General features: G+C 34.0%; 2 protein-coding genes across 7 annotated transcripts; one reads left to right on the forward strand and one right to left on the reverse strand.

Annotated features, from left to right (window-relative positions):
* LOC120190257 (tobamovirus multiplication protein 1-like) lies at positions 1-6,424 on the forward strand. 5 transcript variants are annotated; one of them, XM_039193357.1, is made up of 13 exons: positions 1-183; positions 1,278-1,328; positions 2,611-2,644; positions 2,755-2,841; positions 2,934-2,985; positions 3,388-3,562; positions 3,681-3,776; positions 3,994-4,054; positions 4,725-4,789; positions 4,983-5,009; positions 5,138-5,213; positions 5,875-6,041; positions 6,216-6,424. In XM_039193357.1, exons 1-13 carry the CDS (start codon positions 76-78, stop codon positions 6,237-6,239), a joined length of 1,023 nt encoding a protein of 340 aa, XP_039049288.1. In that variant the 5' UTR covers positions 1-75; the 3' UTR covers positions 6,240-6,424. The 5 variants fall into 5 exon arrangements, with proteins under 5 accessions (XP_039049288.1, XP_039049287.1, XP_039049289.1 ...); XM_039193356.1 differs by having other exon boundaries at positions 2-183; positions 4,983-5,057; positions 6,216-6,411; XM_039193359.1 differs by lacking the exon at positions 2,611-2,644 and having other exon boundaries at positions 24-183; positions 2,798-2,841; positions 4,983-5,057; positions 6,216-6,411.
* Positions 6,425-8,696: 2,272 nt separating this feature from the next.
* LOC120190634 (transcription factor bHLH144-like) lies at positions 8,697-11,778 on the reverse strand. 2 transcript variants are annotated; one of them, XM_039193677.1, is made up of 4 exons: positions 11,621-11,778; positions 11,074-11,211; positions 10,746-10,932; positions 8,697-10,162 (listed from the first exon to the last, which is right to left on the reverse strand). In XM_039193677.1, exon 4 carries the CDS (start codon positions 9,863-9,865, stop codon positions 9,140-9,142), a length of 726 nt encoding a protein of 241 aa, XP_039049608.1. In that variant the 5' UTR covers positions 9,866-10,162; positions 10,746-10,932; positions 11,074-11,211; positions 11,621-11,778; the 3' UTR covers positions 8,697-9,139. The 2 variants fall into 2 exon arrangements, with proteins under 2 accessions (XP_039049608.1, XP_039049609.1); XM_039193678.1 differs by lacking the exon at positions 11,621-11,778 and having other exon boundaries at positions 11,074-11,328.
* Positions 11,779-16,467: the final 4,689 nt, after the last annotated feature.

Consider the following 16,467-nt stretch of genomic DNA (forward strand, 5'->3'; position numbering starts at 1 on the left):
TTCAATTCTCTGTTTCGAAAAAAAAATAAGAGAAATAGTAAATTAGCAAAGCAAGCTTCGAAAGGAGAGAGACAAATGTTTGAAGACAAGGAGAAGAGTTGCCGTTCTTCTAGAGAACTAGTTGTAATAAATGTGGGTATTGCTTGTTTTGATGGCATTATTGCCATTCTTGCTTTTTCTCAGGTTTGTTTGTTTTGTTTTATTAAAGTTTTGATTTTTTTTTATGTTCAGCGAGTTTTGATTGATGGGTTATTCGTAGTATGTGATTGATGAAAATAAATACTATATGTTCTATGATTGTTTTTGATTGATGGTTTTGTTATTAACTTTTTTCCCTTTCCTTTTCAATGTTAATGAAATTATTTTACTGCTGTAGTGTTGTGTTTAGTTGTTAATTAACTCAAATTGACATTCATGTTGAGAAAGTAATTTCATTTGGCTTTATATTATCTATTTTAAAATGTCTTTTTGTGTTGGATGCCTGAATGGATAGATTTATGTATTTTGATTGATTGGTATAATTGTTGTTGTTTTTCACATAAAACTAACACAACTACAAATTTAGGTAGTTTGCTTCATCATTTTAATGGAAATTAGGGATTGCATGGCTTGCGGTTTGAAGTAGAGTTGCATTTAACTAAATCCAAAATGCGTATGATCCTTGCAATACTGAATAGCATGTATTGTCAATGGTTGATTCTTATGGAATTGGTTACTTGGGTCCAGTGCTAAATTCTAATCTGAAAATTGTTGGTTGAGTGAGCCATGCTTAGGTGACTCAATTCTTTTTGCCGTAACCAGATGTTGGAAGAACAATGTGAATTAAAAGAGCTTGACTTGACTCCATTTCTGATACTGGACTTTAGAAATTATTCTGATCAACCTGAAAAAGTCTGCGGCCTCTGCTCCAGCCCTCTTTCTTACTATTAGTGTCATTTATTCAAGAATTTAATAGCCCATTCCTCCCATCTGCCAGCACTGCACTATAACCATGTAACTTGTTATATGTCTTGAATGCCATCTTGTTTATGAAAATTTTATCTTTCTGCACGTAACTCAGTTGTGTTTGATCAAGATATTGGGTTTATGTGTATCAACATGGTGAATTTTACATGCTTATACATAATGTTTTCTAAAATCCAGGGTAATGTTTTACAACAGAATTTGTTAGTATGATGCTCCTAGTACTAATAATTAAGGCAAGATAATTTTTTTGTTTGTTATTTTCTCCTTTCTGATTTATGTTTGTACTGATTATTAATCTCATTACCGGTCAGCTTGCACGGATTCACTTTAGGAATCCACAGCGAGGATGGAATCGCCAAAAAGTAAGATTTATGTTGCTTTATGTGACTTTTTGGTTGAGCTTAAAGATTTCTATCTGAATGTAAACTGATTCATAGGCTAGCTAGTTAATACAATGTCATCAGACCAGCTGGCTGAGTGGGTACTTGCACCTTGACCTGATATGTCTCATCTGACCCCTTAAGGCAGAGCCTGGTGAAATTGTCTCCACATGTAGGAATTTAGTGACTCTTCTTCTGACACTGCTTAAACTTGAGTAAAGGGTATGAGTGAGTTCTATAAGTGTTTGGTCCAGGAGTTGATAGTAGGCATTGCAGGAGAGAACTATTTGACCAACATTTCCAGGATTTCAACTTTTTCCCAATTTCTTGCTATCTTTTTTCTTTCTCACTTCTTGCAAGTATCATAAGAGTGCTTGTATATTCCTCAAGCATTGACAGAAAACTCTATACTCCTTTGTACTCTACCTTTTTCTTTTTTCAAAATCTTTCATTTTGTACCCACTGGGAAAGGTTGATAAATAATCAATTATTTTCTAAAAATATTTAGACTAAGGGGCTGTTTGTTTGCCTCTTAATGAAACCATTCAACGCTGAATGCTGAACTGTTCAGCATTCAGTGCGTTTGTTTCGCACCTCTGAATGATTCAGTGCTGACTAATTCAGCAAAACAGTACTGACTGATTCAGCAAAACAGTGCTGACTGATTCAGCAAAACAGTGCTGAATGATTCAGCACAGAAGTACATTCTGAATCATTCAGAGCCAGTTATCAAACAACATGTCACATTCAGAGCCAAACTATTCAGAGCCTCTGAATCATTCAGCATTTGAATCATTCTGAAGTAAACAAACAGCCCCTAAGTTGTTTGGTGACCAGTCTTGGAAACTAAGAACCTTAGTTGAGCAACACTTCTGTTAATCATTAATCTATCTGGACCTTGTAATAGGAAGATTAGGAAACATGGTGTGCCACTGTGGAATTAGTAAAATGGAGAGAGATGTTATAAAGCTTAGCTGTGGTCCACTGGAGGCAGAAGATAGACTTGTGGTTCTAGTGTGAAATCAGTGTTCAGTAAGGTCCATGCATTGGTGTGCATATATGTAAACTAGAAAATGATTAATGTGATTTATGTTAATGCATCTCTTATAACCTTTTTCTCCTTGTTTTTACTTTTCTTTCTTTTCTTTTCAAATTCATGGTACATATAAAGTTAATCTGTTGGTTGGTTAGAAAAGAGTTACCACGTCGATTGAAATTTCCAAGCGTGTTGGATTGTTCCTAATCATATGAATTTGAATAATAGGTGTTACATTTACTGATTGGCTCTACGAACACTGGTAAGAATTTGTGTTTTGCACTCCTTTGACCTTTTGGTCTTACGGTTGTAGCTTGATTTGGATCACATCTCTTATACAAACTGAATTGCCTGACTCTCATCTACCTGCAGGTTACTTTGTTTATTTTGTCTTGACTCTCATTGCTGCATGCAGAGAGTGGCTATGCTGGTCGTTCTCTTGTGGTTTTATAGCCATGGGTATGTTTAGATTCTCATTATAAAACTCATTTTATTTTGTCCCAGCGACAGATTTGTTTATGCATTAACTAGTGCAAATATGTGTGTTGCAGCGCTCCCCAGAATTTTATTCTTTTCAACATTTCTCTTACTTTTGTCATTCTGGTATGTTTTCTCTTTTAAGTAATTTATATTTTTATTCAGTGAATATGATTATGTAAACCATTCTTTAAAAAAAAATTCAAAGAATTGGAGATATTGCATGAATGAGATACACATTTTTCATTTTCATTTCATAGCAAGGAAATAGAAAAAAGCAAAGGGAGATCGGATTTAGTGCCTGACTCTAAATCGTCATTTCTTAATCAATTGTTACACGGGCCAGCTTTCTTTTTCTTCTTTTCCCAGTGCATCCAATCCAATGCAATGGTACTCAAGCTTGGTGTTCAATCGGGCTAAAAACCTTTAATAGTTTTAGTTCCCTCCAAGTTTTTATATTTTCTTTCGGAGTGAAAATTAGTGTTTCTTCATCAGCTATTCCCTTGTCTCTGTGGCTGATTTTTTTAGGGTCGACCTTTGCCACCAGACAGATGATGAAGAGGAAGAGGATGAACATGGTCTTGAAGAAGCGTTATTACAAAATTCTTTAAATAGACCAAGGTCATCAATCTTAGATAATCGCAGAATATGCTATCCTTTCCGTTTAATTCATGTTGGAAGTCATCAAAAAATAGTGATTCTGGTAAAGGGATATGATTTCTTCTTTTTGTTTTTTTATCATGGTTTTCATGCGTAATTGTTTCAAAGTTTTTATAGTACTTTGCTGTATGAACTCATTAATTCATTTTTTCTCTGACCAGGTTACTGTTGTTGTATTTCTTTTAATGATGACATTTTCTATGCTAATATGGATAGGAATGGAAGATAATCCTATTGATTCGTCAACAGTGGCTCAAGTATGAACATCCAAGTAGCTATTTTTTTAACTACTGTTCTTTTCCTAGACTACCATCTTTTAGTCTTTGACAGTCATAAAGAATGTTTTAGTGGAGATGGTGTTTACAATCCCCTCCCCCCTTTAATTTATTGGTTGGAAAATGAAAAAAAATTGACCGTGAAAATTTGTATTATTACGACTGAATTCATGAAGTAATGGCTGTCTATCTCATGCAGGTTTATATGGATCTTTCTGCTGCAGCACAACTATTGTTAGGTGGAGCTTTAGCATGCTATGGTGTGCAGCTATCATTTTATATGGACTTTTCCTTCTTCATGATTTCAGTTTTTCTTTTCACATTGTTTGAAATATTTGTTCCTTATTGTGATAACTTTCTGGTAGCAAACAAATGTCTAACATCAGGTTAACCAGACATACTCATTTCATTTCATTTATGAACTTAAAAGTCATATTTGTTAGACTTCCATCCCTAATATCCTACAGCATGCATGCGTAGATTACTTTAGATAAGTTCATTGCCACTTCCAGTTAAATGTGTGATATCATCAAGGCTGGCCTAAGTGGCTGACAAATTTTAGATTAGTCTTTGTGATTGATTGGCTAATTCATACTTTTAGGTGTCAGCGGAGTAGATGACTGTGTTGTTAATCTAAGAGAATAAATCAAGAAAGAAGGAAAGATAATGGAGTTAATGCAAGAAAAAAATCTGATTTCTAATGTAGGAAATTATGAGTAGCTGACTTCTAATAAGACTTTAAAGATTAACTTCTATATAGATTACAAAAACTCATAAGAGTTATCTTTCTTATCGTAAGACTCCTGAACAAATGAGACTACCACTGCCACCACTACACGGATGCTTCTGACAGACTCATTTATCTCACATATTCTGTTTTCTCTTAGGGATACTCATGTTTTTGTCTATTTCTTTCTCTCTCATTATCAGGACTCCTATTATGTTGGAAAATGAGGAATGTTAGATCTGAAAGAGCTTCATCTGAGATCTGGAAGGTATTGTCATATTATCCTTCATTCTTTTGTGTCATTGTCAATCGTCTTGTCATTTAGGTCTCAAGGTTGAAGATATACAGTCCTTTGCCCTTTATGTTCAGAGTTGATATTTGTTAAATTATGGTGGCTTTATAGTTATCGTACATCTGTACCTTATTTCATGATGTTATGTTGAGATATATGGTTTCTGTAGGTTGCAGGTTTGGCCATTGTATCTGTTCTATGCTTCACATCCAATGCTTTTGTGGCTCTTTTCACTGATATTCCGGTACACAGCTTTATAATGATTGTTCATTCTTTGTTTTATTTTCTAGCTTGATAAACTTAATTGTGTTTTCATGATTGCAGATGCTGTATCACTGGCATGGATTGCACATACATGGTGTTTATACTTCTACTTTACTGATTTTATATTATTTTATAGGTACTTGATTCAATTTCTCCCTTAAATTTCCAAAATTTGCTCCAAAGTAACGAAAGGTTTTTGATAGTTGGTTTATCGAAATCAGTTTTTTAGGGCATGAAACATATTGATCCATATTGGAGATTTATTCTCCATTAAAAATATTGTGTGTGAATACATCTTGATCTTTCTGAATATTCAACCTCGTGACCTCATCTAGCAATCCGCAATTATAGAGAACAAGTTTGTGGAGGATAAATTTGTTGACTGTAAGAACCTTCATCTGATCATAATCAGATAATAGGCGTTGTATGAGAAATCAGGATATGTCTGGGGAAAAGGAATCCTAAAACCAGGCAGATATGCGTGCCTAAACTTTATATATCAAAAGAATGACCTAGTTGATTAGGGCGGTTGGGCGGTTAAGAGTTTCCAATTGAGCTAGTTGCACCAGAGTACAAGACTCTGATATTAGATGTGTGTCTTAACGTTCTTCTGTCTGATTAGACAGGTATTCATGTGAAGATAGTCATTATCATTCTTGCATGCATATTATCATTCAAGTCTATTGATACCTGAATTTTATGGATGGAATGGTAAAATGGCGATTTCCATGGTTATGCCCTCTGGACAAAGTTGGCCAGTGTCAAAGCTTATGATGGTGTTCATTTTGCTTTTCTAGGTTCATCGGTGCCATCAGCTTTTGTGTTATGGGTCATGAGAGAATTACCCCCACTATCGAAAGCTAACATCAAAGAAGAACCGACAACAATAACTTTCATTACCGAAAGTTTAGCCGAAATTCGTCGTCAGCAGAGCTGGACTGCTGCAGCAAGCTCACAAATTCAGGTTCACATTGCTTTTCCGTCTTATTTCTGTATATGTTCGGTTTATATAAAATCTGCTTATTCATACATATTTCTGTTGATATTAGTTCATGGAACTGCTTCACCTTTCTTATTAGCCTTTGATCTGTGGTTTTGCTATATCTTCCTTTTAATGACTTGAGCTTTGATAGTGCAGGTATCAAGAGGTAGTCCTATATGATTGCTGGGTTTATACACGAATACATGCGCTTATATTCCTAACCAGGCAATGTGAACCGGAACTCGGAGCAGTCGGTTTGCGCAAACAACCCGCACAATCGTCGACTGTACAGCAGTACAGGGCGGCTGGAGCACAGCCGTAAGGTTGGCCTTGCCACGTTTGATATTTGGAGCATGTACATAGCAAATAAGTAGTGGATTTTATTATTGATGTGCCACTTGAGTTTGCACCACACTTGAATGGTTTCCTTAATAGATAGATTAAAGCCGTTGTCATTGATAAACACACTAAACAGGTCTTCAAAGCATCTAACCTCCCAAGAACTTAGGGCAAAGTAATAAACAAAATGAATAAAAATGTATGGAACAGATTGAGAAAAAAAAAATACAAGAACTTCAAACTTAGCACGAGGAAGCAACATTCTTCTCTAATATCAGTTTCAATTTCAAACAACATATTTGATAAAGTAGGATATATTCAAACTATTGAATTAGTTAACATTATTTTTAAAAAGTACGTAGGATATAGAACTATAATTTTTTTTTAAAATGATTTAAAATTTTATTAATCATTTTAAATGCGATGAACGGATGATACATTAAAAATATATATTTGAATAATATTTAAATTTTTAATATCATAATAAATAAAATATATCAATTCTAATAAAATGAGATTAATTTTTTTAATATTTTAAAAGTCACAAAATGGCTCTTTGACAATAGGAATTGCTTTGTTGAGTCCTTCGACTATTAAAAGTTACAAAATATCCACTCGATTATTCATTATATTTCAAACATCATTTTTCGTTAAAAAATTAATGATATATTGAGCTGGAAGTTAATCATTAACTGAGATATATGATAAAATATAATTTCTTAATCTGAATGACTATCATATTTCAGTTAACAGGTTAACGTATAACTTAGATTATCGTCAATTTTTTAACAAAAAGTATTATTTTAGACTTAGATTATTGTCAATATTTTAACAAAAAAGTATTGAGTTTAAAATATAATGAATAGTCGAGTGACAATTTTGTAACTTTTAATAGTCGATGGACTTAACAAAGCAACAACATATAGCCAAAAAGACTATTTTATATCTTTTAATAATTGATAGACCCAATATTGTTTTATCCTATAGTCGGAGACTACTTTTGTAATTTACCCAAAATATAATCCTAATTCTAAATACTTTTCAAATCTACACTTCTTTATTTTTTTTAAATTTTACATTGGAATTGAAAATACTTTTAAAACACACTAAAGGTATAAAAGTCGCGACGGTGAATTTAAAAGAACACAGTACATCCATGCTTTAAAACGTACTACCAAAAGCTTAGCACGAGCAACTACCCTTCTCGAACATAACATCTGGTTCAATTTCAGGCAACATACAACTTGACAAAGTTGGAACACCCACCAATCCAAGAGAAAGAGACATAACAAAATAATAAAGGTTAAGGTCAAAAATTGTTTCAAGTCATGCTTTGTGGACCTGAAGTCGAGCCCCTGATAAAGCTTATGTTACTAGTTGGATCGGGCGCGTCTCGATCTCATTCCTGTGTTTTTCATCGTTAGAGGGTGAAAACCCATCAAAAGTAGGGTATTTTTGGCATAATGTTGTTGTTTTTGTGTCACTCGCTGAATATAGCCAGCCTGTTTCCAAAAAAGTACTCACAGAGAGTCAACACTGGGCTACAAAATTTACAGCGAGGCGCCAGGTTATCAGCCAATCCCAAACTCTGACAAGAGGTGTGCAATGTTATGAGTACTAATTGCCTGTGGTTGGCCAACCATCGTCATCTTTCATGTTAACTTTGGATGTTAACTTTGGACAGTAATGCATTGCCCTATTGTTTATTTTATATCATACTTGAATTCGAGTCATAGATGAAAAAGATTTCCATAAACAAGACAGAGTAAACCGATTGAATCCTGAAAACACATAAGTAGGACGTGATGGTGAACAACATCCAACTTGACCCAAGTTGATAAAAAGAAGTGGGGACCAATAGGCACGAAACTTGGAAGGAGTTGGAAAACAGATGACAGGTCGAGCTGGTGCGCCACTAACAGCACTAGCAACTGGATCAGGAGCAGCAGGGATTGTGGGGGAAAGGTGCACAAGAAAGAGCACCATGCATGCATGACAATGAGCTCTCATGTCTCTAAATATCAGCACATAAAAGAGAGCATATTATGTATAAAGGAATCAAGACTGACATAGATCTATGCAACTCATGCTCGATTTCGAATACAGATAAACAAGACAAATAGAAACTGATTCCGGCACCGCATAAATGTATTGACAGGCAGACATGTCTCTGTACTGCCAACAAATTAATTATAATGTTACGCTGGGGTAAAAAACATGATGATATTAAAAAAATTAAGCAAAGAAAGGACACCAAAAAGGACAACTCTGAGCAAAGTGATGCTCATAAAGGTGATCAGTTGCCCATGAGGGAGTTAACAAGTACTTACAACATTTATGCAACGGCGAGGAATAAACAAAAAGCAAGTAGAATAAGAAATCAGTCAGAGGAGACACTAATAGTGAATATTTTAAAGTACGTCATTAACATTCAAAGCAGTTGTGCCATAAAGATGATGACAACTACTAACTTAGTGGCCATATTACATAGACAAATTGCACCCCAACTTTTCTCTCCTTCCAAGGGAACAATGTATGAGCTTCAGAAGTTTAAGCAGCAATTCGTGTCCTGGCACACCATTAAAACATGAATAACTGGAAAGTAAAACACAACATTAATCCTAAATACCTGTCTTATTTATCTCTGGACTGCAAACCATCAGAGACTTTGAAGGTAGGGTATGCAACACATGATAAACTTGCTTTTTAGAAGATGCGGAAACCATTACCACATTATGACTTTAATCCCCATTCATGAAATTCTCAACTCCAAGCTTCTGTGCTTCAACCTTGAGAGACTTGAGGTAACGAACTGCTTCATCAAGAACTGCTACAGTACCCATATCATCAGCACCTGGAACAATTCCCCTCAACACCTTAACCATTTTCTTCATTTTCAGCTGTTTTTCAGGATCACAAAAGCCACCACCACCAGAGGATTTCAGGGTAGAAGAGCATGAGTTGTCCTTTCTTGGTTTTGAACCATAGGCAGAACGAGAATCAGCGTCACTTTCATAATTACCATAAGTCCGTGCAGTGCTAATTTCTTCTTCATCATAATCTTCTTGTTGATCCTCTTCTGAGCTGAGAAGTGCATCAATGTCATCTGAATCCTCTTTCAAAGAGGATGAGGTTTCTTTTTCCGCATCATTAACATCTTTTATGACGTGTCTTCCATCTATGTAATTTGCTAAGCCATTTAATCCAGGACTATTTAAATTGTTTGCAACAGCAGGATTGAACATGATCTGGTTTCTGTGCTCAGTCTGGTTGAAGATAATGAAATTCTTGGGACAAACCTCTGAGGGTTGGAACTCAATGCCATGGATGGGTGGAAATGGCTTAGCACATGGAGGAAAAACAGTACCAAAAGCAGATGCGACTGGGATATGCATGTAATTATCGCCAACTTGATCTGCAAATGTGGGCACTGCTTTTGGAGGGTAACACCGTTGATGATTCTGCATCTAAATTTCTACTTAAGAGGTTCACAACAAAGATGCTTCTTGGCTTTGAAAGTGCAATTATCCAACTTTTCAGTCGGAAGAAAGTTTTAACTATAATTTTGGAGAGACAAAAGCTAAACTACTGAATCGCCATTACAACATGACCGAGCTACCTATCCCAAATTGCCATGAACACAATCAGATCTTTCAGCCTTACACATAACACAACCAAACAACACTCACCCAGATCCCAATTTCCAAGAGTTCTGTAATACCAGACTACGTAACAGGTTTCAGCAACTGACGGAAATACTCGGCCTGCAATAGCACATGGGAAGTCAATAAAACCACAAGGATTGCACAGGTAACATGTGCAGCCTAAAACATTAAATTACTTTGTCAATTATAAGATCCAAAACTTCAGTCCTGCTTGGCTTTTGGAGTCACTCTAAAATTTCTAGTTCGTATGGAAGCACATTAAACTGGTCAATAGTTTACAGGTTTGGTACTTTAGTTTATGTCCAGATTCATTGTGTTCGAAAGCGGAAATCCACAACAACAAAGAGATACGAATGACAAACATCTAGAATGGCTCAAATTTGAAAACAATTTCTTTCTCTTCAACTGTAACAATTGAAAAAAATATATAGCTGGTGTTTGTGCAATTTATTTGCTTGTGGGAATTAACAAGACAGATTTTTCCAATCAGCTAATTGTCAAACTACAGAACAAGAGGCCCATTCAACCTAATCCAGGCATACTAGGGCAGCATTAGTAATGGGACCATGTCTGTTATGGCACATAGATTTACCTAGGACTTTCGTACACTTCCAAATTCCAAGGACACAAACATATAGAACAGATGAAACCGCGACATGGAATCTGAAACAATATAACATACCTGACAAACTTGAACTAGCTTACAGTATGCCACAACACCAACGCTCATTTTAATCTTCCCAGCTTCCTTAATTGCTCGATATCTCTTTATGGTTACCGCAATGTACATTCTCACACCTTCAACCCAAAATTTTCAACGGCACCGAGTTGAATGAATTGAATTCCCTTTAAATTCAATTGAAATTAACCTACAGCAGTAGAATAATTCCCTTTAATAAAACAACCGATAGATATGTGATGCACATAAAAATATAAACTTCCATTTCGTTCTGAAATTATAAGGCAAATAACTAATCATCGGCAGAATTTTTCAGATGTAGAAAACTTACCAAAAAACCAAATAAAAATTACAGTATAACGAGAAAGAAAACCACTAAGCGCACACAATTGACGAAAGACCACGGCATATTGTTGATCTTTGGTTCAATCCCGGAGTGATTATTGAAAAATAAATCCAAGCTTTTAACCTGCCAAAAAGAATGAAGAAATAGCAATTAAAATCAAACACAAATAGTAGTATTAAGATACCAAGAGATCTGCAACAAAAGATCAATTAAATAAAGAAAAGGATCAATAATAATTCAAGCTCAGTGGAAGTTTTATTTTGTAACAGATATAGATCTTAGAGAAATTCAAAGAAAAAAGAGAGAAATAAAATAGCTATAATTTAGAAAAGCTCACGGTCAGTAAATAAAAAATAAACAGAATTCCTCAATGGATCTATAAACGTAATTAGCAAATAAAATAGAGAAGAAGAAGGGGGGAACACAGACTAGCAAAAATACTACCAAAATTTTATTGCCTATTTTCTAAAAGGAAATCGTAAACAAAAGCTCAGATAAAATAATAGAAAGATAAGATTAAGTTAAATCTTACAGAATAGAAGCTAAAAGAAATAAAACGGATAGATCGAAAGACACGAAGCAGCAAAGCAAGAGAGGAAGAAAATAGGGAAAACTGGTCTGGAAAAGAAGCCCCTGGATTTGCGCTGAAGAAAGCTGCAGAGTTTTAATTGAGAGAGTGGAGGTGGTAAGTTTTTCTTTTGGTGAGAGCAATTAATTTTCCTTTGTTTTTTTATGGAGATTATTATTTTATTGAGATGTGTGCAGTGGACGTCAAACGCGGTAGGATTTGAACCGTCGGATTTGGGGCATTTCCTTGTAACGCGGAAGGGAAAGTGACCGTTGGATGCACGCGTGACAGAGGAAACAAGTGGGGCTCACGAGGTTTGACGATTTATGCGTATCGTGGAATCGACTCTTCTTCTCAAATTTCAAATGCTTTGTTATTACTTTCTTTTATTATTGCTCTAATCAGTGTATTAAATATTAACAACAAACTTTGGGTGGAGATGACAAAATTCGAGTAATTTAATGAACTTGGCATCTAACCACTTTGAATACGTGTTCTTTATTTTTTTTAAATTAAGAGATGATTATAATATAATATTTATTTATAATTTTTTTAATTATATATAAAATATAATTGTTTAAATTTAAATTTTAAGAGAAATTAAAAATATTTTTAATTACCGAGACCATTAAATGAATTTAGGTGAAATGTATAAGAATAAAAGTAGCATAGTTTTTTTTTTAAAAAAAGAATGGCTGGAATGCATAATTGTGACAGATGTTTGTTTAATTTTATTATATTTGAAATTTAGGGTAAATATTAGAATTTTAAGATTAATATTGCTTTTATTATTAAAATTCTAATTGTTTTAATTTTAGTCTTAAGATTTTGTTTTGACTCCAATTAAAGTGTTGAATCATCACCGAAATGACACTGTTTTTCTATCTTTCTAATAAGGAATGAACTAAAAGGGGGCAGGTGGAGGTGATCGCTTCTAAAAAAAATTTAAATTTTTATATATTTTAAATATTTTTTATATTTTATATTAAAAAAATTTCTTTTAAAACTTTATAACTTCGTCTCCCCTTAAAATTGTAAAAGTTTACTCCTAGATAAAATTCAATGTTTGTCTTTATTAGTGATGATATAGATGTTGAAGGATGAAAACGGTGTAGCATTAATGAGGTTGAAGGGTGAAAAACGACGTAACATTGTTGATGGTATAAATATTAAAAAAAACTCATCTTCGTTTATCTTCTTAAACCCCCCATCAATATTTTCTCTAAATAAAAATTTTAAACTTATAAATTTATTGTCTATCAGATTAAAATATATAATTATAGGTACATATGTATAATGTTATAATAAAATATGATATAAAATTAAATGATCAATTATGTTATATATGTCATAAGATATTATAAGTACCATGGAAATAAAAGTGTAATTGTAACCACCCAGACCGATGCGGGTAACCCGATCCGATCCGATCTGAGAAGTCACATTAGGGCCACCGGAGTGACCCACTGTAAAAATAGCGAAAAATTTAAAACTTTTATTGAAACGTGTAACTTATAAAATCAGTTATCACTATTTAAAAATAAAATAGATTTCCAGACTCGTATATAAATCAAAATACAATTACATGCCCCATATTCACATGTACCATACTCTGCAACAACGCCGGAAGAACTCCCTTACTGAAGTCGATAGATGCACTGGTACAATTCTTTTAACCTGGAAAGGTGAATAATAGAGTGAGCTTTGGAAAGCTCAGTAATACAGAACTACCAGATGATGCTGAAGAACGTGCAAATACAGATAAACATATTTTCCTTATTAGTTTAGATATTTACAGATCTTTATGTTGAGTTGAGGTCCATTGATATCGCATGTAGTAACAAATAGTATTCATTTCAGATGAAAATATTTCGAATGTCTAGGTTAAGGAGATCAGAATAGGTTTTCTAGTATGTTCCCGTAAAATCATGTAACTTTTTTAGATCTTTTTTAAAACATATATATATATACCCCATCCGTCAAGTCCAAAATGTGTAGGTTCCCCAAAACCATACACTCACCGACAAGTCCAGTATGGCCCTGAGCACACAGCCGAGGAGCTGGTAAGTAAGGTCCTGAGCACACAGCCGAGGAACCTCTAGGTATACTTCCTCCAACATTACCCCTCAAATAAAACATGTTCTGTCCGTAAACGAACATATCAAAAATCAAAACATAATCCAGGTCAAGTATCATATCAAAATCCAGGTCAAGTATTCGATCAGAATCCAAGTCAAATATCATATCAGAATCCATGTCAGATATCAGATCAGAATCCATGTCAGATATCAGATCAGAATTCATGTCAAGTATCAGATCAGAAATCAAATTGAAAATCAGGTAAAAAATTCATGTGAGTAGGGAACACACCAGAATTTACAGATAGTATTCAAAGATATTGGATAATCTTAATAAGTAGAGGAACACGGATCTTCAGTATACCGATAGAATATCGAAATTCAGAATCACTATTGAAAGAGTTCAATAACTGACAGAATCATCCGTTATTCAGAATGTGACTTGAGCTGATAAGAAAGAAATGAAGGTTCAGGACATTTACATTCTATGTCGATTGATCGGATTATCATACAACTCTTAAATGAATAGTTCCCATAACTAATGCTTGTCGATTGGTCAATTCATTGTCATTACAGGGTATTTACATTTTCATACCACAAATTCTAGTCCATATATAATCCTCGGAATCATCGCTGAATAAATCTTCCAATGTCTTTATTTCATGTTCACGCTTCCACTATATCATGAAATGCTGATGTGCTTGATTTGTAGTTCAAGATCCATAAGAACATTACATCATGTTTCATTAACGTTTCCAGACTCATCCAAATCACTACTTAATCCTTAGTCCTTGAGGTTACTTAGTTCATTTAGCATTCAAGTTCATTTCAGATACTTCGGGGTTTTCCAAGGTAATTCAGACGTTTCTGAATTTCGGATACATATTGTACTTTCGTTCAATTCAATTGGTCTTCGTGGTTGATTTGCCTAACAAATATCAAAGTCTTAGTACTGAATGCGATCTAGAGTTGAGATGAGTTGAATACTTCCAAAATTTATCATCGAGCCAAACTTGAGAAGACGAATACACGTTCCAGTAATATCTATGCCATTCAGATATTGACATAGCTTTAGGGTTGATCTACTCACTTAAATGTTTTTCATTACTTTTAAAGGTAGTCCAATACCTATGCTTATTTAGATTCCTTAATTAATCCAAGACATTTACTTAGTTTAGATTCCTTAATTAATCCAATCATTCCCGAGCTTGGTGATATTCTTGATCATTTCCATTCCAGACTATTCTGGTCATTTTACAGATCCAATGTATTACAATCATTTTCTTCTGTCCGATCTTATTATTGAATTCAAACTTATCATTTACTTTAGTCATTTCGAACAATTCTGACAGTAGAATACCCTCGATAAATTACTCTTCAAGTATTTACTCATTATTCGAATATTTTCGGGTCAAGTGTCTTCTCAGATTTTACAAATGGAATATCATGAATTTTTCTGTACAAAGACAGGATCTTAACAATTAAATTTGTACTTAATTAAGTTAAGTACAAATCCTCAAAGTACTTTCTCATTCAGGGTCAATTCAAACTATTTTATCTCTCAAGGGCATTTTCGTAATTTCTTAACCAAATAATTTCGATATTAGCTCTTAACAAAAATAATTATAATTTAAAGATCATATAGTTAATTGCTTTCTCTAACATTCTCTGATCTTGAAAAGATTCCTTAACAGACTTCTAGCATATTGCTCAACTCCTCTTGGGCTAAAAATCGATTATCTATATTTTCTAAGCAAAACTAGCATTTCTTATGCATATCAGTAGTTTTATCATATCAATATGTCTTTAAAAACCTCTTATCCAACTTCCATAGTAAAGTCTTGTATTTTTATAATATAAGGGTATTTTTGTAATTTTACCATACTAGAATATTCTCATAATTTCCTATCTAAGTACCTTTAACATATAACCTTTGATGAAATAAATTATAAATTTCAGATCCAGGTTGATTTCTTTATCACTAAACACAAAACTTGTAATTTAATTATAACAACCCTTCAATCTCTTATATTAATCATTCGATCCGTATTCAGATACCAAATTTCTACCACAATCATATCGAGTGTAGAAACTAATTAACTACACAAATGAGACCGACATTATCTTAATCATGCATTTACCAATATTCACATGTTCCATAAATCATAAAGAGGTAGTACAGTATTACCTCGATTTCCGTACAATACTGATCGACCATAAAAATTCCATTCGAACGCCTTTGATCTTCAATTCAACTTCCAATAATTCCTCAGATACATATCAACATAAATTATATCACAAATGGAGCTTAATTGCGATAAACGGATCGAATCGGGTGATAAATCAATGAAAAATAGCTTACCGGGTTCGAATTTGGAGAAACGGACTTCGGATTCGGATTCAGGACATTGAAAGCATAAAATATGACTTTTCGAAAATTTAGAAATTTTGGTAAAATCAACGTCAACGGGTTTGATCGGCAATTTCGAGGCCTTCGGGTTCGAATTTCAAAAAACGGACAGCGAAATCGGATTTGGAATGTCGAAAAATGTCAGGATAGGTATACTCGGTCAAAGTCAAAGATCGTTTAATGCCCAGTCAAAGCCAGTCAAAGTTTTGGTCAACAGTGGTCAACGGTAGTCAACGGTCAACGAGTCGGGTTGTGACCGGTCAAACCGGTCAAAACAGTTCCAAAACCGGTCAAACCGATCACTTTTTCCTTCCCCGCACGCA

This window comes from Hibiscus syriacus, unplaced genomic scaffold (genome assembly GCF_006381635.1).
Source record: "Hibiscus syriacus cultivar Baekdansim isolate YM2019G1 unplaced genomic scaffold, ASM638163v2 tig00116962_pilon, whole genome shotgun sequence".
In the NCBI taxonomy this organism is placed as follows: Eukaryota; Viridiplantae; Streptophyta; class Magnoliopsida; order Malvales; family Malvaceae; genus Hibiscus; species Hibiscus syriacus.